We start from the raw sequence: 27,948 nt of genomic DNA, 5'->3' as shown, positions 1-27,948 counted from the left end.
ATCCTCACCTGTGACAAATGCCAGGAAAATTGTTCAGGATGCAAAGAAAAACCCACAAATAACATCAGCTGAAATACAGGACTCTCTGAAAACTAGCGGTGTGGCTGTTTCAAGATGCATAATAAAAAGGCACTTGAAAAAAAATGGGCTGCATGGTCGAGTCGCTAGAAGAAAGCCATTACGGCGCAAATGCCACAAAGTATCTCTCCTACAATATGCAAAACAGCACAGAGACAAGCCTCAAAACGTCTGGAACAAGGTGATTGGAGTGATGAGACCGAAATTGAAATTTTTGGCCACAAGCATAAACATTACATTTGGAGAGAGGTCAACATGGCCTATGATGAAAGGAACACCATTCCTACTGTAAAGCATGGAGGTGGATCGCTGATGTTTTGGGGATGTGTGAGCTACAAAGGCACGGGAAACTTGGTCAAAGTTGAAAGAAAGATGAATGCAGCACGTTGTCAGCAAATACCGGAGGAAAATTTGCAATCATCAGCCTGGAAGCTGTGCATGGGACGTACTTGGACGTTCCAACATGACAACGATACAAAACAAGGCCAAGTTGACCGGTCATTGGCTACAGCAGAACAAAGTGAAGGCTCTGGAGTGGCCATCTCAGTCTCCTGACCTTAATATCATTGACCCACTCTGGGGAGATCTCAAGTGTGCAGTTCATGCTAGACAGCCCAGGAATTTACAGGAACTGGAGGCTTTTTGCCAAGAAGAGTGGGCAGCTTTACCATCTGAGAAAATAAAAAACCTCATCCACAACTACCACAAAAGACTTCAAGCTACCATTGATGTTAGACAGGGCGATACACGGTATTAAGAAATGGGGTATGTGAACTTTTGTTCAGAGTCATTTGGCTTTCTTCTGGCGACTCGAACATGCAGCCCATTTTTCTTCAAGTGCCTCCTTATTGTACATCTTGAAACAACTACACCGCTAGTTTCCAGAGAGTCCAGTATTTCAGCTGATGTTATTTATGGGTTTTTCTTTGCATCCTGAACAATTTTCCTGGCATTTGTCACAGGTCACAGGTGAGGATGATACCTTTAGTAGCCATTCAAACCCATTTGTGTCAACTTCTGTGGATGTTATCAGGCCAAAATCACCAGGGTATGCAAACTTTTGATCAGGGTCATTTGGATGTTTTGGGTTGTCATTATGATTTAAAAAAAGAAAAATAGTTTGACAACAAATGGCTTCACCCAACCACTAACGATGAGTGGTGAAAAGGTTTTGGTTTTGGTGTTATCATTCACATTCTATGAAAAAAAAGCCAAGAAAGCAAAAATTCTGCCAGGGTATGTAAACTTTTGAGCACAACTGTACTCTATTAGATACTTTTTAGTTAATAAAGGTAGACTTAATACATAGACTGTTCAAGATCCTCCTATCTGGACCAGAATGAAGTTTGGTTATTAAGAACACCTCTCACTCTGGAGGACCTGACCTATACCACACTGGCAACTCATTCATGTGAATGCGCACTGTGTAATGCTTAATTTTTTCTGAAGCACTTCCCCACACATAAGAAATAACACTGGTCAACAGCATTTTTGATGCCAAAGATATTTCATCGAATTTAGGGTATTTTTGGGGTGCTGATTCTGAATATGTCATCAGTTTTGCCAGATTGGCTCAAGTTTTTGAGATTTTTGGTATCTTATTTATAGCACTTGTTGGTAAATGCGACGCATAATCTCATTAATTTCTTTGGATTAGTACTTGAACTGAGCAGTTCTCAATATAGTTTTGTGTTAATTAGTGTTCTAAAAGTTTGTTCATAGCTTGATTTTTGCACTAACTTTATGTTGTTGTCTGTTTTCCAGTGAAAAGCATGAACTCATCAAGAAGAAGTTGTCTTAACGATCCAGACTCATTCTGTTACATTTGTGGTGAATACACACTGCCAAAACATAGAAGAAACATAACAGACTTCGTAAAAAAAGTGTATTTTGCCTATTTTGGGGTTATGCTTGGGGACCAAGAAAAGTTTTGGGCACCACACATAGTGTGCAAAGCATGTATCGAATTATTACGAAAATGGAGCAAAGGACAAAGAAAAAGCTTCAAATTTGGTGTTCCAATGGTGTGGAGAGAGCCAAAAAATCATCATGATGACTGTTATTTATGGTAAACATAGGTACAGGCACATCTTCACAATGAGGGACAGGCCTTCTTGCAGATTCCATGTTACTCCCATTTTCGTTTCTTATGCTTATTGAATCCTTGCACTTGCACTGCACAGAAATAACAGTCATCATGATGATTTTTTGGCTCTCTCCACACCATTGGAACACCAAATTTGAAGCTTTTTCTTTGTCCTTTGCTCCATTTTCGTAATATTTCGATACATGCTTTGCACCCTATGTGTGGTGCCCAAAACTTTTCTTGGTCCCCAAGCATAACCCCAAAATAGGCAAAATACACTTTTTTTACGAAGTCTGTTATGTCTCTTCTATGTTTTGGCAGTGTGTATTCACCACAAATGTAACAGAATGAGTCTGGATCGTTAAGACAACAACTTCTTGATGAGTTCATGCTTTTCACTGGAAAACAGACAACAACATAAAGTTAGTGCAAAAATCAAGCTATGAACAAACTTTTAGAACACTAATTAACACAAAACTATATTGACAACTGCTCAGTTCAAGTACTAATCCAAAGAAATTAATGAGATGATGCGTCGCATTTACCAACAAGTGCTATAAATAAGATACCAAAAATCTCAAAAACTTGAGCCAATCTGGCAAAACTGATAGCATATTCAGAATCAGCACCCCAAAAATACCCCAAATTCATTAAAATATTTTGGACACCAGAAAAAAATTTTTTTTTTGTTGACCTGTGTAATTGTTGGGACCACAGTAGGGAGAAATTGATATTTTGAAAGGATACATCTAAAAGTAAGCAAAAAACAAAGTGGAGATCCTTATCTAAAATGTGGAACCCTGTGGAACACTGAGATGTTTAGGTGTTGACTGCCCTAAGTAAAGGATTCCAGGGGACAGATGCAGCAAATGAGATCAGAAGATGGGTGATCTTCACAAAGCAAAAAGGTGTGTGTGTTGTAGGAAGGAGCAGCAGTTGCGAGGCTGGAGACTTTTGGGGATGAGAACCAGTATTTTAGTAATATTTAAGAGCAAACAGTGTAATTAATGAAAGGTTAATGATGAATAGCAACTAAGAATAAGTTACAGTAGTCAAAGAGAGAAATGCTTTGGGCCAGGACTGGTGTTTTAATAATTTCAATGGTGAAGTAAGGAAGGATGCATTAGACATACTGTAATGAAGACAGTATGATCCGGCAGTGAAGTTAATAATATGAATGAAGTTCTAGAATTTATGGTAATCAGAAAATGAAGGATATCAGATATGAGTGATCCTGTGCACTGCAATCCACTAGACCTGTCTCACAAGTGTGGTGTAGGTAATGCATAATAAACCCCCTATATACTTTCTGTTACCTGTCTGCGCAGCGGTATGCTCTTGGCCAGCTTGTGGACAGCCATCTGACTATGAAACTCTGTCTTCTTGGACGGATGTTTCATCTTAAGGATGATGATGGTCACCAACATGGCTGACACAATTGTGGCGCCAGCACAGTAGATGATAATCTCCAGATGAAGGGAGGTCTTCATAAGTGATGGTTTATCCTCTGTAGCTGTACTCATGAGTACAAAAAATGTGCATTTTTAGAAACATTTTTTTTAAGATAATTATCGACTATACCAGAATGCACATACATCTGTACATTGTGTATTACTCTCTATATAACCAATAGTAAAAGCTCATTGACTGGTATATACAATTACAAAAAGTACATGCAATGCAAATATAATCACTAAAACATTATGCAAAAACAAAGGAATTGGTTTATCTCATTGAAAATGTTTAAAAATTATAAATTTGAGAGAAGTTAATATATGGCTTGAGGAAATAACGGCCATATATTCAGATTACCCATGCAAAGAGTGTCAGAAAAGGACGTCAGAAACACAAGAAAATTCTATTAGCTACCAGTGCCTTTTTTTTTCATTTATATATTAAATATTCAAACTTCTACTGAATTTTTTTTTAAATGTACCGTAATAGTTACTAAAAAAAAAAATTGTATAATATTGTAAAAAAAAAAAAAAAAGACACTGGCGCTCTCAACACGACACATGCATTTCATTGTGGCCAAAGAGGATCCAATTGTAGGGGCATTTCAAAGTTAATCAGTTTAGATCTATAAATTTAGTGGCAATCCCCCAATTGCGAGTTAAGTAGGAGAATACAGGTCACGTGGGCTCGCTAAATATTCCACTTAACTTTACGGCTATGAATTATAAAATACGAAGTCCCAGTGTGAAGCACATTTTATACGGACAGGCCAGAGAATGTAGGGTGGGGTAAAGGATTTAACAATGCATTAAAACAGTGAAGAAAGGACTGCCGGTTTGTCATTTTTTAACAAAACCCTCCTTATTAAACATAGAGGGCATTGACTTTGGTGGGGCCTGGTTCTTGGTTATTTGTACTTTGAATGGTTTTTGGAAATTAGTGGATAAAAAAAAATTGACAAGACTTTTTATACGCTAGGTTAGGATAAAGCCGGCCGGCCATACACAGACTTATGTTGGCCGAACCCGCCAATGACTGGTTCGGACGACGGTCTGATGAATATGGGGGAGCCAGCCAAATGAAGGTTGGGAGTGATGTCGATCAGGCATGTCTGATTTCGGACGGCTGATCACATTGTTCTCATGTAGATAGGTTTTCGGCCAATGTGTCAGTCGGTGGCTTTCTCATAGACAACACAGGAGTGCCCGGCCAAACGAGCGCTTCTGTGTACTGGAGAGTCGACTGAGATGGCTATCAGCCAAACAATCTTTCGGCTGACAGCCATCTAACATATATGACTGGCTTAAGTCCCTGGAAAGGTCCTCAAATTAGATCAGTCCGACACCCAGCACTCTCACTGATCAGTCATTTTTAGCTTCGGTGGCGACCTTATGTAAACCGTAAAAGAAGCTCCAATTTAAATGAATAGGAGCTGAGCTGCAGCTCTAGACAGCGCCCACTACACAGAGTATGGAGCCACGTCATTCTGGCTCCATTCACTGGTTACATCCCATTGCTACTGGAGATGAATATATCTGATCAGTGGGGGTGTTGGATGTGGTATCCCCACCAATCTCATACTGATGACCTTGCCAAAGGACAGGTCATTAATATCATAACCCCCAAGAACTTTTTTAAATGGGGCTGTAGAAAAAACTTGACCCATTTGTTTGGAGTCTTGAATTGTAGCTCAGCCCAATATTAGACATCCAATGGACAGGTATTGCCTAATTAAGAAAACCTAAATGTCGAAAGACCCTATTTGAGAATTCGGAGCCAATAGAATGGAATGTTCCACTGAGGATTCAATCTACTGGAAGAGTATGGTTTCAAAAAGCATCTCTCACTCTGGAAGACGCAACACATCTGTGCCCTACATGACCGCTCATTCATTTCACTAGGTGTAGGTCCTCATTTCACCTGCAGTGGTGCTGCAGGAGAAATGAATGCTTGCTGATAGATTACAGTTAGTGGCTAAAGTTCCACCCTCAGAATATAGTGGAATCCGCTAATCATAAAGGGACTGATCTAACAAAAAAACGAATTATCTAAAAAGTGGACAACTGCTTTAAGCTAGCCTGGTATGGCACACAGAAAGTACAGCAGTTTCTCAGTGAATTTTGTTGTAATTATGATGATCCAAGTTTGTGTTCACTTTTTTTTACCTCTAATTTATTTAGGTTTAGAATTAAACTGTCAAAATTGGAGTAGATGTTAATAAAAACTGTGGCTGTAGGCAACATCGGGACTTTCAGCTGATATTAAAAAGGGAATTAAAACCTACGCTTGTATACAACTTGGCTGACTCAAAAAGGCATAATTATTCCCCATGAAATTGCTAACCCGCTATGTAATACAGAGCGCTACGATTTATGGAACGATCACAACACTTTAATAAATTTATGTTCCTATGGGTAATGTTTATTTGCACAACTCCATCATTGCTTGCCTAGATGATTTAGATTTTTTTGTTTTTGCTTTAAAAGTTAAGGGTTTGACCAAGATTAGAGAATCCCTGACTACCTTCTTGCAAAAAGAGCAGTTCTCCTGCCCAATGAGTGTCTGGTATTCCAGCTTAGCTCCATTGAAATGAATAGGGCAAGGCTGTAGTACCACACACATCCTGTGGACAGGTATGGCGCTAAAGTAACCAAATGTGTTTTTCTTATCCAGGACAATCCCTAAAATGAAAAAAAAAACAACCCCAGTCAAGGTGTAAAATTTGGGTACACCAACCTAAAACTGGATTCTTTTGGGTCTGAAATGCATACCACATTTAAGAAGACAGAAGAGAACCTTATATACCTTCAAGAACGGTCAACCATGCAGAATGATAAGAGTGCCCAATGGAATTAGCAGCCAAGCAGGTATACTGGCCAGCATCCTCAAAAGTAACATTCGTCAGGTGGAGAACCTCCATTTCCTTGTCGGTGGTGTTGACTCCTGCAGTCTATAGAGAACAGCATCGAAAAAAGGGGGGAGGAAGTAGACAAGCGAAATGCCGTGAGAACTAGAAGAGATGTGGGCAGGTACTGTCCTGAAACCATGCAAGATGCCATGGACAGGAAGAGAAACCACTGGAAGAAATTTGTTAGAAGATTTGAAGAATACTTCTCCCTTAAGCCTGACCTAAAGAGAAGCTACCTTAGTTGAACCCGTCACCAAAATCGAGACCTCCTGCCCACTTGAAACATGCTAAAGATTGACAACATGGAAAAATTAGACCCGAGTGTGACAGCCTTGTTTGTTTCCATAAGAAAGGGGAGGAATAGGAAAGAGATCAATAGAGAAAAAAAGACAACATATTAGATATAATCAAAACCACTAATTTTGTGAGAAGCTGGTTGACGACTAATATGGACTGTCATTTTAACCCTCAAAGTTATGTTGCTATTCTCATCATGATTTTAAAGTCTTCCCAATTATGTAAAAATATGGAAATTTGCAGGGTACATAGCTATGGCAAGTAGCTTGCCTACGGCCTGAAAAGCTAAGAGCGTTCAAAGGCCCTCTGCCAGATTAAACAACTATTACACTGGTCAACAGCATTTTTGGTGCCAAAGATATTTCATCGAATTTAGGGTATTTTTGGGGTGCTGATTCTGAATATGTCATCAGTTTTGCCAGATTGGCTCAAGTTTTTGAGATTTTTGGTATCTTATTTATAGCACTTGTTGGTAAATGCGACGCATCATCTCATTAATTTCTTTGGATTAGTACTTGAACTGTGCAGTTCTCAATATAGTTTTGTGTTAATTAGTGTTCTAACAGTTTGTTCATAGCTTGATTTTTGCACTAACTTTATGTTGTTGTCTGTTTTCCAGTGAAAAGCATGAACTCATCAAGAAGAAGTTGTCTTAACGATCCAGACTCATTCTGTTACATTTGTGGTGAATACACACTGCCAAAACATAGAAGAAACATAACAGACTTCGTAAAAAAAGTGTATTTTGCCTATTTTGGGGTTATGCTTGGGGACCAAGACAAGTTTTGGGCACCACACATAGTGTGCAAAGCATGTATCGAATTATTACGAAAATGGAGCAAAGGACAAAGAAAAATCTTCAAATTTGGTGTTCCAATGGTGTGGAGAGAGCCAAAAAATCATCATGATGACTGTTATTTATGGTAAACACAGGTACAGGCACATCTTCACAATGAGGGACAGGCCTTCTTGCAGATTCCATGTTACTCCCATTTTCGTTTCTTATGCTTATTGAATCCTTGCACTTGCACTGCACAGAAATAACAGTCATCATGATGATTTTTTGGCTCTCTCCACACCATTGGAACACCAAATTTGAAGCTTTTTCTTTGTCCTTTGCTCCATTTTCGTAATAATTTGATACATGCTTTGCACACTATGTGTGGTGCCCAAAACTTGTCTTGGTCCCCAAGCATAACCCCAAAATAGGCAAAATACACTTGTTTTACGAAGTCTGTTATGTTTCTTCTATGTTTTGGCAGTGTGTATTCACCACAAATGTAACAGAATGAGTCTGGATCGTTAAGACAACTTCTTCTTGATGAGTTCATGCTTTTCACTGGAAAACAGACAACAACATAAAGTTAGTGCAAAAATCAAGCTATGAACAAACTTTTAGAACACTAATTAACACAAAACTATATTGAGAACTGCTCAGTTCAAGTACTAATCCAAAGAAATTAATGAGATGATGCGTCGCATTTACCAACAAGTGCTATAAATAAGATACCAAAAATCTCAAAAACTTGAGCCAATCTGGCAAAACTGATAGCATATTCAGAATCAGCACCCCAAAAATACCCCAAATTCATTACAATATTTTGGACACCAGAAAAAAAATTTTTTTTTGTTGACCTGTGTTATTAATGTCCCATAGTAGATGGGAGCCCTTCCAAAACAGATTTTGAGTTAGGGCTACAGATTACATGTCTGATACGATTGGGTATGATTGCCATTTTGACAGTTACAAAAGCTTTTCAGAGACAGATATAGCAAATTTAAAAAAATTCAGCAAATGTCCAGCATGACTCTTGGATGGCTAAATATTGGGAATTCTTAAGTTTCGGTGGAAATTTTCTTTAAGGTTAAGACTTGCATGTAGTAGATAATTTACAATTATGTACATAAATCCAAAGGACATGACTTTGTTATGAATCTCCAGCTCTACAGCAAAGAATCAGATTGCACTACTTCCTGTTACAGCCATTTTGGAACACTTTCAGCAATCAATATGACTAAGACCAGCTCCGAGAGCCAAGAAGAGCAGCCAAGCAATCTGAAGTTCTAAACAGTTCAGCTGGAATAGAGAAGATTTTCCACTCTTGATAGACAAAATCATCTATAACCTCCAGATGGACGGTTACAACGTGATATAATTTATGGATTCTTGCAGTACTTCGAAACAGTAATTTAGGAAAGATTAGGAAGAATGTCAATCCAGGGCAGTGGTCTTCAACCTTTAGTTATCAAGTAACGCTGGGAGTCTCCCACTAGCTGGAGACCACCGATCTGGTCAATGAAGAATAAAGGACAATTGTTATAAAATTAGTCAGGGAAAGAGCAGAAAAATGAAGGAAAGGGCATCAGAAACTAAACTAGGCCGCACACACAAGTAATTTTCCATGGAAGTAAAGCAGACAAAAAAGGGAGAAATACAATTTGCCCGCCAAGAGTTTTGCAGAGCAAATGTTCCAACATTCTAAATTTCACTTGAGTTTTCTGGTGTTCTCAGGAGGTGCCACCGATTTTTTCTTTTTTTACCTTGTATCTCGGGTCTGGTGACGGTAAGCCACGCAGACTGATTGGCCTCACCAATATAATTGGACACTTTACATATGTATTCCCCACTTTCTGCCTCTGTCACATTGTACAAGGTCAAAACTTCTGCGTCTGAGCTATAAATCCCAGAGTGCTGAAATAAACCGATAACACGAGGGGGTCAACAGAGCAACATCATCACTAATTATATGTCATATCACCTCATAACCACTGACACGGTCCTCACCTGTGCTAGGCCTGCCCCAGATCATCCTAGATCTTCTGGAACAGACTGGGATGTTCTATCAATGGCGTGTTTTGTGCACTGTGAGACTGCAAATTGCCTAGTCAGTGCCAGGAGATGTGGACTATAGACCTATAAAAAGCAAGGGGAGGCCCAAACAGGGGGCTGCCACTGCAGAACAACTAAAGAGCAGACCTAGGTCAGGTGAGCATAATCTTTTATTAGATTTTTAACCTCTTCCATGTCCTCAAATGAATCCACAAAACGGGGGCCAAGCAGGCTGCGATTCTGCTGGATTCATGAGAACTGAATCCTAAAGATTTGTCATTCCAGCAAATTTAAAATTTTTGGGAAAGTCCAAACAAATTTGATTTGTTACAAATCACTTAAATGCTACACACAACATGGATAGATATGGGACTATTTCTGGAAAAGAGCAGCCTGTGAAGACCAACTCAAGTGACTACCAATGGACAGTATGCCACTAGTAACATTCATCGAATTGTGGTAGTTATGGGCACCACGGTACCCACAGGACAGCAGTAATTGTCCCTGAATCGACCAGGAAGCTCTGGTAATGCTAAGCAACATCTTAATGTCACCTTTTTTAAGACAAGACAATGTCTTCCCATCGGATATATATATATCAGTCTTAATGTTACCTTTTTTAGACAACGCCGACATCTTACCATTGACAGTCAAGAGATATATACGGTATGTCTTACCCAATGCAACCTTAGAAACTATGAAAGCCTAGTAGCATTTTAGTTTGTATTGGCTCTTAAACATTTTTAGGTCTCCACCGTTTGTAGATCTTTTAAAAACAACACACTTGGGTTAGTTTAATACACCCAACATTCACGGTCTGAGTATGGATCGCCCGAGAAGGCCTCATTCAACCAGACCATACTGAAACATTGAATGATGGATGTGTGAAACCGACATAAAAGTCCACCCCCCAATCAGGCACCATCACTTGAGGTTCCACTCGCTTAGGCCACTTTCACACTTCCGTCTTTCAGCTCCCGTCACAATCCGTCGTTTTTTGAGAATGCAGAATCCTGCAAAAAAATTGACATGATCCTGCATTTTCCCATAGACTTGTATTAGCGACTGATTGTGACGGATGGCCATCGTTTCATCCGTCGTGCAATGGATCCATCGGAAAATTGGTGTCCGTCGTGCGGAGAAAACGTTCAGAGGAACGTTTTTTCTGCACGTCGGAAAATCGGTCAGCGACGGGTCCTGCGCTGTCCGTCGTCGGCTATAATGGAAGCCTATGGGCGCAGGATCCGTTGCTGACCGTCATACACAGGAATCCAGCGACGTATCACGCTTTTCCCCTCTGAGCATGCCCGGAAGGATTTTCAGATCTCTCTCATCCCCGGACATTTGATTCCTGGAAATTTCTCCATTGACATTGTGGCAACAACACAAACGACGCATCCGTCATTACACTGGATGCGTCACACACGTTTTTCACTATTTTCGTGACGTCCGTCGATACGTCATTTTACTGCACAACGATGCACAGCAGAAGACGGAAGTGTGAAAGAAGCCTTACATGCTGGATAGGTCTGGTAGGACCATCCCTTTTAGAGACGGAGGGAGCAGACTAAAGTCGAGTTGAGTTGCACCATGGATTGCAGAGCAAATGGGGACAGTTAAGCTTGTGAAAGGTTCCTAATCTGGTTCTTTGTTTAGACTAGGATCTTCCAGTTAATTGTAAACCATGTTCTGCACAGGAAAAGATTTCATAAATCACAAAATATAAAATGGCTTAAGGAAGTACAGGTAGTGCGGTTCATAACATGGAGGGAAGAGAAACCTGGATCACAAAGTCGGCGTGTTGTTAGGATATGCTCATGGATGGATCTATATTTAGCAATGCCTTAGTTAATAAATAATACATATCCTCGCTCGACACACTTAATGCATGTAGCTGACTGCTTGACACCTCAACCTCTTCTTCTTTAGAAATCACACCACCAATTACACATTTAACATGTTATTTGCCTGTGCATACCTTGAGAATTTCCACATAAGGCAAACTGTCCGTTCCTATTTTACTCCCGTTGATTTCAAGGTGCCTGAGCCATTGGATGTGGGGCTGAGGGTCACTGTAGACTTTGCAATGAAACTCAACGTTACTTCCTACAGTGACCGTTTTATTTGCCGGCAGACCAGCCTGGAGGATTGGCCGATGTGGGGAACGTTCTGAGGAAAAAAAAAAAAAAAGAAAGATTTTAACTTGGGCCTCATTCACACATTCATGATTTTTCTCACACGTCCAAACCAGGACGGTTGTTCAGCAGTGTTCTAGATCCAATTTTCTTCAGTATTTAGTTACCGTAGTTAGTTTTTACTATCAGTGTTTAAAGGGGACATGTCACGTCCCAAAACACTATTAAGATGTAAATACGGGGTCAATCTGTAGGTTAATAATGTTTTAAAGCTGTGCAGCCATTGCACTGGAAGCCTGGCTCCCTGGAGGAAATTCAGTTTTATCCTGCCTGCAGCCTCCGGCCTTCAGTTGTAGAGGCGTGGCTTCAGTCAACGATCAGTACATAGAAATGGCTGTAACCACTTCCCAGCACTGACTGACAGTATAATTACAACAGTATCATTACGGAGCCAGCTGTCAGTCCATCCCAGGACATGGTTACAGCCACCGCTCGTTATGTACCTAGTGGTAATGCTGCTCTACGACTGAAAGCCGGAGGCTCTATGACTGAAAGCCGGAGGGAAAAAATTGCGATTTCTTCCTCGTAGCCAGGCCATCAGTGCAGCTTTAGAATGCAATTAACCTACAGATTAACCTCATATCTGCAGATTAATTGAATTTTTTGACATGAAAGGTTTCCTTTAAAGAAAAAGAAACAAAAAAAAACCAAAACAAAACTTGCAAAGCTTACATTATAATGTTAGTTATGGATAAAGCATTGAATGCACATTGTTGCCGTCCGTGTGCTATCAGTTATTTTCACGGACTCAGACTTAAATGGGCAATTTCCGTGACACTGATCAAAATAGTACGTCTCCATAATTTTTTACCACCAAAAAGACTATAATATGTACAAGTTCTGTGAATGACACAGAGCATGTACATGATTCATGGATCTCTGATTGAGGCCTCATAGGCATAATAATAATAATCTTTATTTTTATATAGCGCTAACATATTCTGCAGCGCTTTATAGTTTTGCACACATTATCATCACTGTCCCCGATGGGGCTCACAACCTACATCCCCTATCAGTATGTCTTTGGAATGTGGGAGGAAACCGGAGTACCCGGAGGAAACCCACACAAACACAGGGAGAACATACAAACTCCTTGCAGATGTTGTCCAAGGTGGGATTTGAACCCAGGACTCCAGCGCTGCAAGGCTGCAGTGCTAACCACTGAGGCATCTACTTATGCATCCAAAAACTTCACGTTAAAAACAAAAAAACACTAATACAGTCAATTAAATTATGATATCAGATTAGCCACACAATCAATTGTGAATATTGTAGTAGTAGTAAAAAAAATAAAAAATATATAATAGTAATAATAATAATAAAAAAAAAATGATGGTAGAAAAAAAAAAAAAAAAGAAGAGGAAATCTTTTATAGCGGCGTACGGTAATTTATTCTGGCATTTAGACATACCGTAATTAAACTATCTTGAGAAATCAATCTACCAGAGATGGAAGGTAAAAAAGAAAAAAAAAAAAAAGCTGACAGTCTAAATAAACTCTGCACTTCAAGTAGGCCTCACATTGCCCCCTGCACAGGAAATATCTGTAATTTAATACGATCTGTGAGGTGGAAATGGAGGGAAGCTGGAGAAAAACTAAAATATGTCAGATAATTAAAGGCGGATGTTGAATGAAGGAAATACTTGTGAGGAGAATTGGCTACTTATTGGAGGAAATGGAGGATAATTTCACGATTTGTCAGTTATAGGCCAGAAAAACAACCAAGTTTTTTTTTTTTCCCCCTTTCCCCCCCTCTTCTCATTGAAACGGACTGAGCGCTATCATAACATGCACAAATGCCTGATTTCTTTCCATTCACGTCTCAAATAACACAGCTGTTTGTGAAATTTTTGTTGTGTTTTTTTTTTTTTTTATCTGGAGCGTATCATAGAAGACATCTGTGTGGGGGAATTAGAAAAATGTCCAACTCAGACTTATTACATATCGTTCAGCCATGATATAACGTGGTGGAATCACCAAATTACCTCAGCTCCACGACACATGTAATCAGCATTGTGTAGTGTAACGCTAGGTATTTATTATCTTACGGACTTAGGCCCGAAAGCTTTTACCACTGTAGAATTTATGCATAATAATAATACCGCCGGGATAATAAATGAGCTACACGTGGTTACCGTGCTGTGCCGACCTTCACAACAGTCAAACTTATCTATCTACACAGCGAAACCAAGATTACATTGGTTATAGGTTACGATGAGCTATTTCACATCCTTATAGACTCCTATGTAGTTATAGTCACAGCCTTTGGCCTCTTTTACTAATACTTTATTCCGGCTCTTTGTATTGGCATTTTTTCATGCGTTTTCCCATATCCTACATTTTTCATGTCCCATGGAAACCAAAGGACCGATTAATTATGGGATTTATTTATTTTTGTGGGATTCTTTTTTTTTCCCCACCTGATTCATATCGGTTTTGCATCTTTTTGAGGCCTTCTTTAAGCCTCTCTCTTATCTGTTCAGAAATATTGGCACGTTCAGCAATTTCCAAATGTTTTTACCTAATTTATCATTTGCTACTTTTTATACTTGCATTTTTTTTGTGTGTGTGCCAATCTAGCCCTCTTAGTTTTTGAGATTTTTCTTGTGCCGTTGAAAACTAAAGTGCAATTTTTAACTATAAGGTTAAAAGTTACCATCATCAGTTTTTGACGCTGTGTTTTCTCACTGCACAAAACAAAATGTGTCTTACAGTTCCCACAAAGGGGATGGTATTCTCCACCAATTGTAAAGTTTTGTACTCACTGTGCAGTGGTTGAGGTAGGCACGGGAAGCGGTTTAATAAAAATGTCCAGGCAGGTTTATTAAGACTACACAAACCGCTCAGGAAACCAAAACAAAAGAGCAGCCTTTTCCAGCACAAAGTGAAAATACAAAGTAAAAAGTCCATAAAATATAGCGGGTCCACCAGCTCACGATAGTGTCCAGTTCTTTAGGCCTTATCAAAGACCAACACACATGAGATCCACACCTCTCCAGACGCAGACACTGAGTGAGACACTTGGTCTCCATTTTATCTGCCAAACCATGTCCATGGTGGGGATATGTGAGCCGTAACTCCCTCACATCTCTTGCCTGTTCATAAAACACGGCTCTGAAATGGCTTAATAACTCTCAGCACTATATGTGCCGGAGCATGCTTACCGAGCTCACATCACAGAAGCTACCAACCTCGATGATACATATCTCCCCTCAAGGACCTGTTCGGTGGCCATCTTCCAACATACACATACATTATATTATATTGTTTATATATATAATATTAATATGGGTGTGTGTGCGTGTATGGGTGTGCGTGCGTGCACGTGATCTTTTGGTGAGCTTATGACGCCTATTTAAATTATGTTACCAGCTTTTTTTTAATTACTTTTTTGTATGCAGTTTTTTAACATGATTTTTTATCATGTTTTGATGCCGCGTTTTTTTTTTCTTTTTGGTCTGTCTTTTGGTTGGTCTTTTTGGTCTGTCATGTTTAAAACTGAAGCTGCCTTGTTTTTTATACTTCCTGATATTTGACTTTGACAAAACTTTACTGTCATATTTAGGTGCGGATAATATGTGTTTTTTTTACCTGCGGAATAACAGCACCTAATGGAAGTCAATGGGGAAATTCTGCACCGGAAAATCAGCGAAGCGTACCCACAATAGAAATTGACATGTTGGGGATTTGAAATACGTACCACAGGTCACATTATGCTGCGTTAAAAAGAAGCACAGTGGGCATGAGATTTCTACAAATCCCTTCCACAAGGCTGGAACTGTAAGACGCTGCATTTTTGAAGCTTCGAAACTACGCACCAAAAGCTCATCGTCAAAACGTTGCCTTACACTCCATAAACCGACCTGCGGTGCATGTTTGAAATCTGCAACATGCCAAATTCTCTTGAGATTTCTGGGTGGATCTGATCTCCCCATCCCCAGTAGAATTGTAGTAAATTCGCAGATACAAAAAAAAAAAAAAAATGAGCAAAAAGGCATAAAAATGCATATAATCCACGCATGACTGGATCAAAGTTTTATGAAAGCCAAATACCAGAAGAATAAATTTGCTAACCACCATCATCGACAATTGTAAAATTTCCCATGTCAGTGCAGCTTGGAGGGCAAGGCTAAAGCAGGGGTCACACTTGTGAGTGTGATGCGAGAAACTAGCGGGAGTCTCTGGCATCAATACCCAGCACCGCCGCCGGCACTCGGACCGGAGCGTTCAGCTACATAGAAATACATGCAGCTGCACACTCCGGTCTGAGTGCCGGGTATTGATGCGCAAGTTTCTCGCATCACTCTCTAATGTGACCTCAACATAACACAGACTTCAGCTTTGGCCTAGTGGAGGAGTGTTTTGGAACACTGAAAAAATGCCGATTGCAGGTAGTGGTCCCTGTGGTGCTTGGAAAAAATGTAAATGTCTGGATTTTACCTTTAAGTGACTTCTGTAATCTAAAGGCTGCCAAAAAGATTTAATCATAAGGTGTCATTCAGATATCGGATGAGAAAAATTGATCGATTATTTTGATCCGAGTGTGGTCCGAGCGTCGTCTGTTTTTCTCATACATCGAGAAATTTAAAAAAAAAAAAATCCTCTACCTTTTCCTTTCTAATAGTCAGTGAAAAATTGATGATTACCATATTTTGATCCAAGTTTGGTCCGAGTGTCATGTGTTTTTCTTATACGTGAGAAGAAAGGGAAAAAAAAAGTTTCTACCCTTTTTCCTTTTTGACAGTCCGTGAAAATCAGACCGCTGTCAGATGTCATCCGAATGCGGTCCAATATTGTCATGAACTCATTGACTTGCACTGCAGATTTTGATCCATCTGACCCTTGGATCAAAATCGAACACATCTGCATGATTTTTTATGGACCACAAGGTCTGGGGAAAATAGCGGACATGAGAAAGACTCCATAGTCTATCACGGATATGAGTGCTGTCCGTGAAACATTCGGATAGTGCTCGTATGTGAAAACCGGACGTCTGAATGAAGGCTATTCTTGTTGGGAATTTTTATACTGGATTTGCTGCAAAATTCACAGCAGAAAATTTGGAAATATGGAACGTACCCATGCTTTTGGAGGAACCTGGAATTGGACAAGATTTCAATTCATCTAATTCTACAGTGCTCTAGAGGTGTCTGGCCACTTATCTGGTGTCATCCCTAGAATATAAATGCTTTGGCCAAGCTGCATAGGGAATATTTACAAGAGTCGATGAGCTATCTGATGTCTATGGCCAGGTTTACGGGAACTTACAGTAGGGAAAGGTTTCCTCTATACAGAATATCATGGCAGTAAGAAGGCAGCATATTATGGATTCCCACCAAGTGTCGGACCTTCAGGAAATTGTTCTCCTGTATGAAGTCCATAAAGCAAGACCTTCAAGTCAAAAGAAAACTGTATATCAAGAATTCCCAACATGCAATTGGGCAGACAGCTGCCAAAGATTTTGAGTTCAAGACCGACCGGAGAACAATGGCAACAGTAACACAAGTGGTCTGTGAACAGCTGATGAACTGCTGCCAATGTAAACTCTGTGGATGTGCAGTAAAAAATAAAGAACTGGGTAGAAGTTGGCAGCGTAAACGAAGTAAAGTAAAATTTGTTATAAGAAGATAACTATCCATTAAATATACGGTACATATACACAAAGCGAATTCAGCAAAATTAACTTATATTTCTGCATAAAGATAAAAAAAGAATTTCATATGAATAGAAGGGGAAAAAAAAAAAATGAGTGGCGCTAAAGTAAAATGAGATCTTATGATTAAAAAGAAACAAGAATTCCGATAATGGGTAGCCTCATTTTGGCAATCCCTTTTTTCAATTTTGGCGATCTCTTCTTGCCATGCCAAACTAACTGACCATTAAAAAAGTTCTTAAAGTTTTGGCAATCCCCGAAAAATCCCACAATAAGAAATCGATGAAACAACAACTTTGGGTGGTGGTCAACAATCGAAGACCGTGATCATGATTATTGATAGTCAATTTGATTTTTGTTTTATTTGTCGGAATGCAGAAAAGAGGAGCTATGGGTGTAGAGATACCTTTACTCATTGACTTAGAAAACATCTTTTTTTTTCCAAGCTAATGGAAATGTTTGGGTTCTTACCGACTACATCAAGCTGGTACGTGTGGTTGATGCTGCCATACTTGTTCTCAACAATACACGTGTAATTTCCTTTATCAGATGGGACGACTGAATCCATAATAAGACTCCAAGATTGAGATCGGACCTGGAAGTGAGCAGAGTGTGGAGTTACTTTAGGTTGACTGCTTGTAAAATCGATAAATCAAATTGATCTTGATAGCACTCAGGAGGCTGGATTCCTCAAACCCTTTTTGCTTGAATTCTGACATAGAGCTGTTTGAAATGTCGCTAAATTTTAGCAAAAGTGTTACAACTCTTTGGTGTTTATTTCCCGACAACTTTTTTTTAAAAAAATGACGATTAAAGTACATCAATCAGGGACTGGAGTACAAATTTTGTGGTGGCGCATGGCAGGTGAAAAACGTTCCAATTTCATTAATATTTGCACACTTCTTAATGAATTTCAAGAATCTTTTTCCAACAAACACATCAAAGACTGGAGTATAAAATATTAGCCTTGATGAATCTGAACCATAGTGTTTGATCTGGCACCATACACGGTTCAGCATTTTGTAGCCCAGTGCTAAAATATGCCCCATAGATAAGTTAGTGAGAGGGAATGGTATGATAATTAAGTTATAACATATCTGAGATGTCTTAATGTGAGCATCCTATCAAATAGAGGCACTACATGTACTAAACAGTAATGTAGGAACTCCTAGATCATCTACTTGACCGGATCTACAAGATGATCATCTGCAAAAGAAGAAGACGAGCAATAGGTGGGAGAAGAACGTCACCACCATCACTTTCTCCTTTCCATCTATTTGTTAATTATCCTCAGTTTGTTGAACCATCTAACAAGCTCAGTAATCAGCAGGGGGAGAGATTAATGAGCGTCAGCTTCTAAACCAGCTCAGACATCGTGGACAGCATGCTGGGAAGGAAAAAAAAAAAAAAAAAAGATGGTCCCACTTCAAAGCCCAGTCTGGCATGCTAGGTGATCTCATGCCCTGGCAGCAACCCAATTAAAGTGGAACATAGCCAATGTTGACACGCATACCCCACAAGTCACTATATAATGAATAGTAGAGTCAATGTTTAAGCATAGTTTTGTTTGTACCTTATATCCACCAATCCGATGATCCGGTTTAAACTCTTTGCCATTCTTCAGCCAACGTAGTGTAGGCATTGGTGTGCCACCTGCTGGACACCTAAATCTTATGGTCTTGGCTGCTGGAACAGCATGAAGTTTCTTCTCCATTTTCTCCGGGTTTGCCCAAAAAGGTCCTGTAGTTAATGAAAAGGAAAAATAAAATCAGGTGTACTGGTTGGTATTGGAAAATATCAACAAGCTTGAAGACTGATCCATTTGTAACAGTCCAACTCTACACCATTTTATACTACAAATAGAATAACCATGTTAATGATAATCATATGGCTGAAAATAATTTCATAAATTACTATTATTACTCTGTGCCTACATCTGATCAAACGGCTTGGTGAAACACAACACCAAACTTTATCCATAAATCAACCAAGGACTGGAGTGCCGTCTGTAAGGTTAATTTATCAGAACACAAATCATTACAGAAGCTTGCAGCATTATGCATACAGCTCCAAATAATCATAGGATATAATGTAGCCTAACTGCTAAGTAATTTTGTACAATTTTGTAAGTCCATTATATTTATGTATTGACTTAAATATGGTGCTCGAAAGTCATAAAAGAAAGGCTCCCGGCAAAACTAAGCGCAGGACCTTAGGGGGCAGTATAAAACTTCTCTAGAGTTCTTTTGTCATGCCCCTCTCCCCGAGAAGCTTTGCACTAAACAAAACACAGTACATCGGCTTTGCCTAAAGGTTTTATTTTTTTTTAACATCATACCAAAAAATATAAAATAAAGTAAAATGGTTTGACAAGTTTAAGACTAGAAAGCCATAAAGTGTTCCACAGTTGGAGGATCTCCCAGAAATAACTGTGGAACATGTGTCAAACTTGCTTTTCATCTGGCCATAGTCCAAATGCCCCTCAGCCGAGAGTATCATAAATGACACATGGTAGGTGGACTCCATCTTCGATGGGGCCTCTAGTTTCATTTCAGTCCTCACAAGTTGGCATCCCAGTAGTGAGAAGGTTAATGCTACAATATCTCCAGGCTTTATTCAGTTAGGATGGCATGGGGCCTAGAGGAATCCCACAGGAATTTAAGGTATGTGTTGTCTAAACGCAAATGGTTACCAGAAAAGAAGAGGAGGATCATATGGCAGCCTGTCCTGATGGTTTTATCATTAGTTAAGGTTAGATGTTGAAGAGAAAGGCCAGTTTTAGGGATAAAGACAGATGTGGTGCAACTCACAAAAAAAAAAAAAGTCAACCAGTTAATTGGTGCTCTTATTTAATAGATTGCTGGGTATCAATTGTAACTTGTGTAAGCACAGTAGAATAAAAAATGTTGGGGTCAAATTGATGACAATTTTTAAAGGGCGATTAGAGGAGGCATATTGGTTGGTAGTCAGACATATAATATATATAATATTGCTGCAACTATTTTATTACATATTCTATACACCAACACAGAGCCACCATCAGGGCATTACTGCCATTACTGGTGTACGGGGCCCGGTGAACAGAACTAAAGAGGGGCCCTGACCAAGTCCGGGTCCCCTCTTGTGCTTCTGCTCACCGGGCCCTAGGGCATAATAAAGTATCGTGCGCCAGCCATTAGCGGCACACATCTCAGCACAGGGAGCCTTCTTGGAGCTCTATGACCGTGCAGCTTCAAGGGAGCTCTGGACGTAGTGCAATAGATAACTGTGTTATTTTATGCAGAGACGAGTCCTGGCTGGATGCAGTCATGGTGGTCTTGCTGGATGAAGAAGAAAAGCGAAGATGAAGGACTTCAACTAGAGATGTTACTGGTAAGTCAGTGTGTTACCTGTACACTTACACTATACGCTGGATACTATATACAGAGCTCCTGTGTATAATGTCACTGGTGATCACTATATTATCTGTACACTATATACAGAGCTCTTGTGTGTAATGTCACTGATGAAGATCACTGTATTACCTGTGCACTGACACTATATACAGAGCTCCTGTGTATCATGTCACTAGTGATCACTGTATTATCTGTACATTATATACAGAGCTCCTTTGTGTAATGTCACCGGTGATCACTGTATTACCTGTACACTTACACTATACACTGAAATCCAAAAAAAAAAAATGTACTCAAGAACAAAAATATAAAAAGATATAATTTCTATTAAGTAGAAAACCACATACAAATCAAATAAAAAAGACAAGTTTTAAAAGAGTGAGAAACCACAAAATGGCAGCATTTACCCACTATAAAGCCATAAGGAGGCTGCACATGATAAATCCATCTAATAATGGCCCTCTATCACCAATTAATGGAGGCACCATGCGGTCATGGTGTCCCTCCACAGAGCACAAGAATAAGCTCTACAAACTAAGCAAAAAAAGTGCAAAAAATATTACCTCCTAGTGGGTGATGTAGCTGCAAATCATTCAGCTGCTGCGATGAAAACTAAATCTCCGAACACTAACAAATACTCGGAGACCACCCGAGCAATGAGTATACTCGCTCATCACTAAAAATTATATCTTTTTATATTTTTGTTCTTGAATACGGTACATTTTTTTTCTGATTTCATTGTCTTGTACTGAACATTTGTGACATGTCCATATGTAATTTTGGCAGTATAGGATTTGAGAATTTTACATGTTTGATGGAATGCCCCAAATTACTGACTAATACCTGTTCGATTTTTACTTACACTATACACTGTATACTAAGTACAGTCTATAATGGCACTAATGGTAATATTAGTATTGTGTTTTTCAATTAATGATCAGTATTGTATTATTCGATCACTATGTGGTGGTAATGTGTGGTCTAGTCATGGTGTAGTGGTATTTGTTCCTTGTATGTGATATTATTTGGTTACTATGTGGCTTAATATGTGGTCTGGTCATGGTCTGGCGGTATTTGTCCCTTGCGTGTGGGATTATTGGTCACTATGTGGTGATAATATGTGGGCTTGCCATGGTATGATATGATGGTGTTTGTCCCTTGTATGTGGGATTATTGGTCATTTTAAAAAATGCATGTGACACATTCCCTTAAAGGAAAACAAATATAAACCATACCTAAAAAGAGTATTGGGTATTTTAAGAAATGTTTAATAGGTCAGAGTAGAGTAGGGCCCTGCCAAAGAGACTACCTTGTTGAGATGGCAGCTTAAAAAAAATCTTTCAGCCAAAACAAAAGCTGATGGCTATGTATATGATATGGTGTTCGATGGGAACTGTAATGTATGATTGGGGAGGACGTGGTGCAGAAGTGGAGTTTTTCCAGGGGTGGGCGGTGGGACTGTGGAAGGTTCAAGGTGTGGAGGTAGAGTCTCAAGGTGGCCCAAAAAAGTCGCCAGTATGGGGCCCTGAAATTCCTGGTGGCAGCCCTGTAACCACATGAGCATACATTGAAGAGAGCTGGCTTTATAATAAAGATTAATACACACCATCCCCTATTGTAATGCTAAGTTTTTGCCACCCAGGCAAGCCCTTTCCATGGACCAATTTAACGTGGTCTCCTAAGGTCTTCTATCCATCGCATGCCAGTCTCTGTGTTATTCATGTCCTATGAATGGGAGACCTACGGCCATGTCCAGTCTAGCTCCCTGGCTCTACAGCATGGCAGAGGGGAAGACTAATACATTGGTGCATCGGCAAAAGCTAAGGACGCATCATTTTAAAATTCATAGAATGTTAACTATCGGTGCAGATTCCGCAAGGAAGAGCCATTAGATGGACAATCTGTGGGTGAAATCCAAGTTTAAACTCTGGCAAGTCCATGTTGTATAGACTGGACATTATTCTTCATGAGAATTCAGGTTTATATCTTAAGGCTGAATCACACATAACGATATCGTTAACGATATCGTTGCAACGTCACGCTTTTGGTGATGTAGCAACGATCCCGCTAACGATCTCGTTATGTGTGACAGCGACCAACGATCAGGCCCCTGCTGGGAGATCGTTGGTGGATGGGAATGATCAGGACCATTTTTTGGTCGCTGATCACCCGCTGTCATCGCTGGATCGGCGTGTGTGACGCCGATCCAGCGATGTGTTCACTTGTAACCAGGGTAAATATCGGGTTACTAAGCGCAGGGCCGCGCTTAGTAACCCGATATTTACCCTGGTTACCATTGTAAAAGTTAAAAAAAAAAAACAGTACATACTCACATTCTGATGTCTGTCACGTCCCCCGGCGTCCACAGGGTTAAAACTGCTTTAGGCAGGAGCGCTGCTATTGCACGCGCTGCTGCCGAGAGCTTCCCTGCACTGACTGTGTCAGCGCCGGCCGTAAAGCAGAGCACAGCGGTGACGTCACCGGTTACTGCCGGCGCTGACACATTCAGTGCAGGGAAGCTCTCGGCAGCAGCGCGTGCAATAGCAGCGCTCTTGCCGAAAGCAGTGTTAACCCTGTGGACGCCGGCGGGGGACGTGACAGACATCAGAATGTGAGTATGTGGTGTTTTTTTTTTTTTTACTTTTACAATGGTAACCAGGGTAAATATCGGGTTACTAAGCACGGCCCTGCACTTAGTAACTCGATGTTTACCCTGGTTACCCGGGTGCTGCAGGGGGACTTCAGCATCGTTGAAAACAGTTTCAACGATGCCGAAGTCGTTCCCCTGATCGTTGGTCGCTGGAGAGAGCTGTCTGTGTGACAGCTCCCCAGCGACCACACAACGACTTACCAAATATCACGGCCAGGTCGTATCGCTGGTCGTGATCGTTGGTAAGTCGTTTAGTGTAATGGTACCTTTATTCTGAGTTACTGAAACTAAAGACACCACAACATCAGATATTGTCATTTATCAATCAACATCTGTAAGGAATTGTTCCTACCATGTTTGCTCACAAAAGGTTATCTACTTGAAACAAGAGGCTGGTAACGAATAATTGACAATACTATAATTACTGAGGAGCATAGAAGAGAAGCCCCCATTGTGTTGGAGTCAGACCATGTGTCTACAGGTTTGACAATTCCCAAAAACCTATTGGTTCTTTTATTGAATGGTGTCCGTGGCAAGATGCAAGTGGCCAAAGAAGGGTTTTGTGCGTGGAATTTTTTTTCCTATATTATTTTTTCTTCAAGGATTAGAGTCACGTGTAGACAGTTTTCTTCTTACAGTTCATTAAACTTTTAATTTACAGCCTCTATACAGGTCTCATAGCATACAGAGAAAATATATGGGTAAACATAAAACAAAAACATCTAAAAAAAACACCAATCATTGCTACCAATATGACTGCTTTATTTTGATTTCCTGGGCAGCCCATTGGATGTCATGCATAAAAGGTGTATGTACTGTCAACATCAAATTTAAGAATTTACATAAAACAGAAATCGTCTCACCCTTCAATGCTGATGAATTCAGGAGCTCAGATCATTTCTACTGCCTGGCGTAGTATCACAGAAACCAAAGGAAAAGTATCTGGTTCAAGGAAACAAACACCATGAATAAAAGTGCTTGACACACCAGAATCGCATTGGTGGTTGCATGGACAATTTGTGGACTCTATGTCTGGGTAGACCATGTTTTCAGTGGATCAAAATATATATTGTATTTCCATTGAGCTGTATACTTTTCCTTAAATTCCATCAAATTTTAAGAGATACATAATGTGTTGAATGATATTGCAAAACTTTCTTTTAACCATTGGCAAGTATGGTAGAATATTAACCAAACTCGTTTTCCACAAAGCTTTGTGTTGAAGCCATTGCAAAATATAAAATTTTCCTCTGAAATTATAAATGCCCATCACCCTGTACCCATATACTCTAGCCAAAACAGATGAGCTTACTGTCATCTAGTGCAAAAAGCTCTTGGAGCAACCCAAAGATCTGGCAACATCTTGGTTTCACACAACAGGTCGTCAGTCCATAACTTACGGTTTGGTTTCGAGCTCTCTGAAGCTTTCTCTTCCGAAGAAGAATTATCGTCATCGTCGTCATCATCTTCGGCAGACGGTAGTGCATCTGTGATGGCACAATAACAAGAAACCAGTTATTGTTGTACCAAAACCGTCTAGATTCAATAGAAGTACATTTTGAAGTAGGCATTCACTTGCCAAGACATATTGTTAGACATACAATACACAATATGGAAATAGTTTTGACTTGACCCACCCAAGGATTTAAAAAAATTAAATAAAGTGGTCCTGTTGTGTAGAAAAATTCTGCTTTAAGTTTAATATGATGGTTCCAACGGAAAATAATGACAACTTATATATATATATATATCTCTTAAAATTTAAAAAATATTAAGAGAAAATTTCAGCTTTCGTTGACTTGGATGACAACAGAGGACCACCTGTTATCTGTTTTGTTTTTATTCCCTTCCACCTAGGATCAGTGAGACATCTGCCAGTTCTTGGACTCAAAAGGGTGGAGACTTTTCAACACAATAACAAGAAGGAAACAAAACAAAAAAAAAGAGCATTCTATGCCGAGTATTAGGTGGAGCCTCGGGTCTGGCACTACCTATTTCTTGAGGAAACAAAGGCACTGAACAGGAAAATATTAAGCGGATCAGCCCTGTGCCATATGGACAATTGATTTTTGGCAGATCCTCATGACAATAAATAATCTCTATGGGTAGCTTAAAAGGGATCTGAATTATGGTATTAAAGGAGGACTGAAGCAAATGAAGAAAAAGAACCATGTATTACATTACCCCCCAAAAAAGTACTATTCTCTACAGGCAATTGGCCAAGAACTGAATTCTCCATTAGTTGAAGTGTCAAATGCTGATAAGGGATGACACAAAAGGGACAACTTAAATTGATCAGCAAAAGGAATGTAGGCAAATGGTCACAAAGGTCTGATAAGAAACCACTTAACACCAGGTCTCTGTCATAAGCAGGGTGCAGTCCAAAAGGTGACCTATCTGGACAAAAGCTCAGCCAAGTCATGGGACTATTTGCAATTAGAGAAATCATTTTGTCCTCTCTGATCAAATAATGGAGGTCAAATGAGCGGTGAGGGGTCCTGAAGGGCCTTTCTGCCATTTCTTTAGGAAATGTTAATGCTATGCATTTCGTCACAGATTAGTGTGCAAAGGCCATTCATAGGAGAGATATACTGCAGTGATGCATTTGCATGTCACATGAAATGGATACTGTGACAATCGTGGGAGGGTTGCACTTCTATTCCATCGCCATTGACAGTGTCGAAGGCATATGGAAGAGACATGTTCAAAAAATATGGGAATCTTGTAGCACTATACGTGACTTAACAAAAATTGACAGAAATTTCATTGGATGGAGGAGAGGCTATTTGACATCTCTAGTGTTGCTAATTGTATATTTTGAGGATATATAAAGAAAACAGCCCCCCCCCCAAAAAAAAAAATAAAAATAAAAACATGGCAGAGTGATTACACATTCCCTTTTCGACAAGAAATGTTCTAAGCCAGCTTAGTATGGAACATACAGTACCCATTGCCTTCTTCCATACTTCTAGAACTCAAAGGCTAAACTTCCTGGAAATTAGGAACAATCATTAACGTTAGAATTATGTAAAAAAAAAAAAAAAAGGCAAATCCTTTTCAAAGTTTACAACACAAAAAAGTAAAATAAAAACATTTTACATTTTTTAATATATGTCACAATCAGGTAGACATCGGCTACAAACCTGATATGTTAACTTTGAATAAAACAGTATCTGTTCCAAATGGGCCACTAGTAACGCAGACATACAACCCAGAATCCTCCTGCCTGGCGTTGAGAACCTGGATCGCATCGCCCGTTATGCGAGTGCGGTTAGTCTCCGAAAGCTGAACTCCGTTTTTCACCCAGCTGATGCTCTGAACATCCTCTCGAAGCCTGCACTGTAAAATTATCGGGTCTCCAGGATGAGCCAAAAACGATTCCATTTCTTGTTTGGACTCTGGGCCAACTAAGTGGTGGAAAAAAAAAATTGGAATTAATTTTTTTTTCAAGTAGAAGGCTTTTTATTTGTGCCTTTATTTTTAAAAAGGAATGAGGATTTAAAGGAATAGACTTTGGGATTGGCTGGAGGTTAACTATCTCCAAATGATGGGACAATTGAAGATTTCTCACAAGGGGTTTTTGAACATGTCTAATTAAAAAGATAGGCCGTCCATCACAAGATTTAGGCCAAATTTTCGTGGTTTGACCAAACTGAGAATATTCTTCAAAACAAATTTCACACATAGGTGTATATTCTTAAAATCCTCTCTACTGAGGATCTGGGTGGAAAACATAAGATATGCAGGTACTTCATGGGTGAAGAACAGGTTGGATAGCAAGCTAGAAAATGTTAGTGTAATATAACATTAGAAGAAAAGCATAATACCAAATTAACAACAAATGATCATTTTCGACGATAGTGATGGATCATAATTGTCTGAAAAGAAGCTGCCCGCGATTAAAATTTTTGTCCGATAGCTAGTCGGCAAAAGATCTTTCCACGAAGGAACATCCTCAGAACTCTCTCAAAAAATGGTCTATCCTTTTCTCAGCGGCATTGGACATATATGGTCTGAATGGCTGTTGTTCAACCTTTCTATATCCTTCTATATAATGTATATGGCCTCCATTTATCTTTTGAAAAAACTACATTTTAAAGTTGTGTAGAAATGTATATATGGTACCAGTTAACTTCCCTTGTACAATCTGAACAAGGATTTCAACTATTCCACTTTGTTAGAAAGAGTCCCCAAAAATAAGCCGATGTCGCTCATTTCGGTTGCTGGGTCCCTTAATGAACTATGCAGGACCCTGGCAGTAAGTATTATATTTCCCTGCAGCGCCTCACCAGGGGAAATAAAGTATTACAGCATTCACATTAATATGAATGTATTTCTTTTACTCCCCCATCAATATGTATTTGGAGTGTGGGAGGAAAACCCCTGAGGAAACACATGAAA

General features: G+C 39.6%; 1 protein-coding gene across 6 annotated transcripts in view; it reads right to left on the bottom strand.

The window, feature by feature from the left end:
• The window catches only part of FGFR1 (fibroblast growth factor receptor 1), a 115,158-nt gene that overhangs the window by 13,545 nt on the left and 73,665 nt on the right, over positions 1 to 27,948 (bottom strand). For 2 of the 6 annotated variants that reach the window (XM_077262237.1, XM_077262238.1), the window contains exons 3-9: positions 26,691 to 26,954; positions 24,948 to 25,034; positions 19,076 to 19,242; positions 17,974 to 18,097; positions 11,633 to 11,823; positions 9,366 to 9,516; positions 3,475 to 3,677 (exon numbers count right to left, since the gene is read on the bottom strand). In XM_077262237.1, the coding sequence (XP_077118352.1) occupies positions 3,475 to 3,677; positions 9,366 to 9,516; positions 11,633 to 11,823; positions 17,974 to 18,097; positions 19,076 to 19,242; positions 24,948 to 25,034; positions 26,691 to 26,954 (1,187 nt within the window). Of the gene's footprint in view, positions 1 to 3,474; positions 3,678 to 6,424; positions 6,570 to 9,365; positions 9,517 to 11,632; positions 11,824 to 17,973; positions 18,098 to 19,075; positions 19,243 to 24,947; positions 25,035 to 26,690; positions 26,955 to 27,948 lie in introns of all 6 variants that reach the window. The other 4 variants (XM_077262241.1, XM_077262240.1, XM_077262239.1 and 1 more) reach the window with 4 other exon arrangements.

This window comes from Ranitomeya variabilis, chromosome 5, assembly GCF_051348905.1.
Source record: "Ranitomeya variabilis isolate aRanVar5 chromosome 5, aRanVar5.hap1, whole genome shotgun sequence".
Lineage (NCBI taxonomy): Eukaryota > Metazoa > Chordata > Amphibia > Anura > Dendrobatidae > Ranitomeya > Ranitomeya variabilis.
Note: the sequence above shows the minus strand (reverse complement) of the source record. Positions and strands in the feature narration are given on the sequence as shown.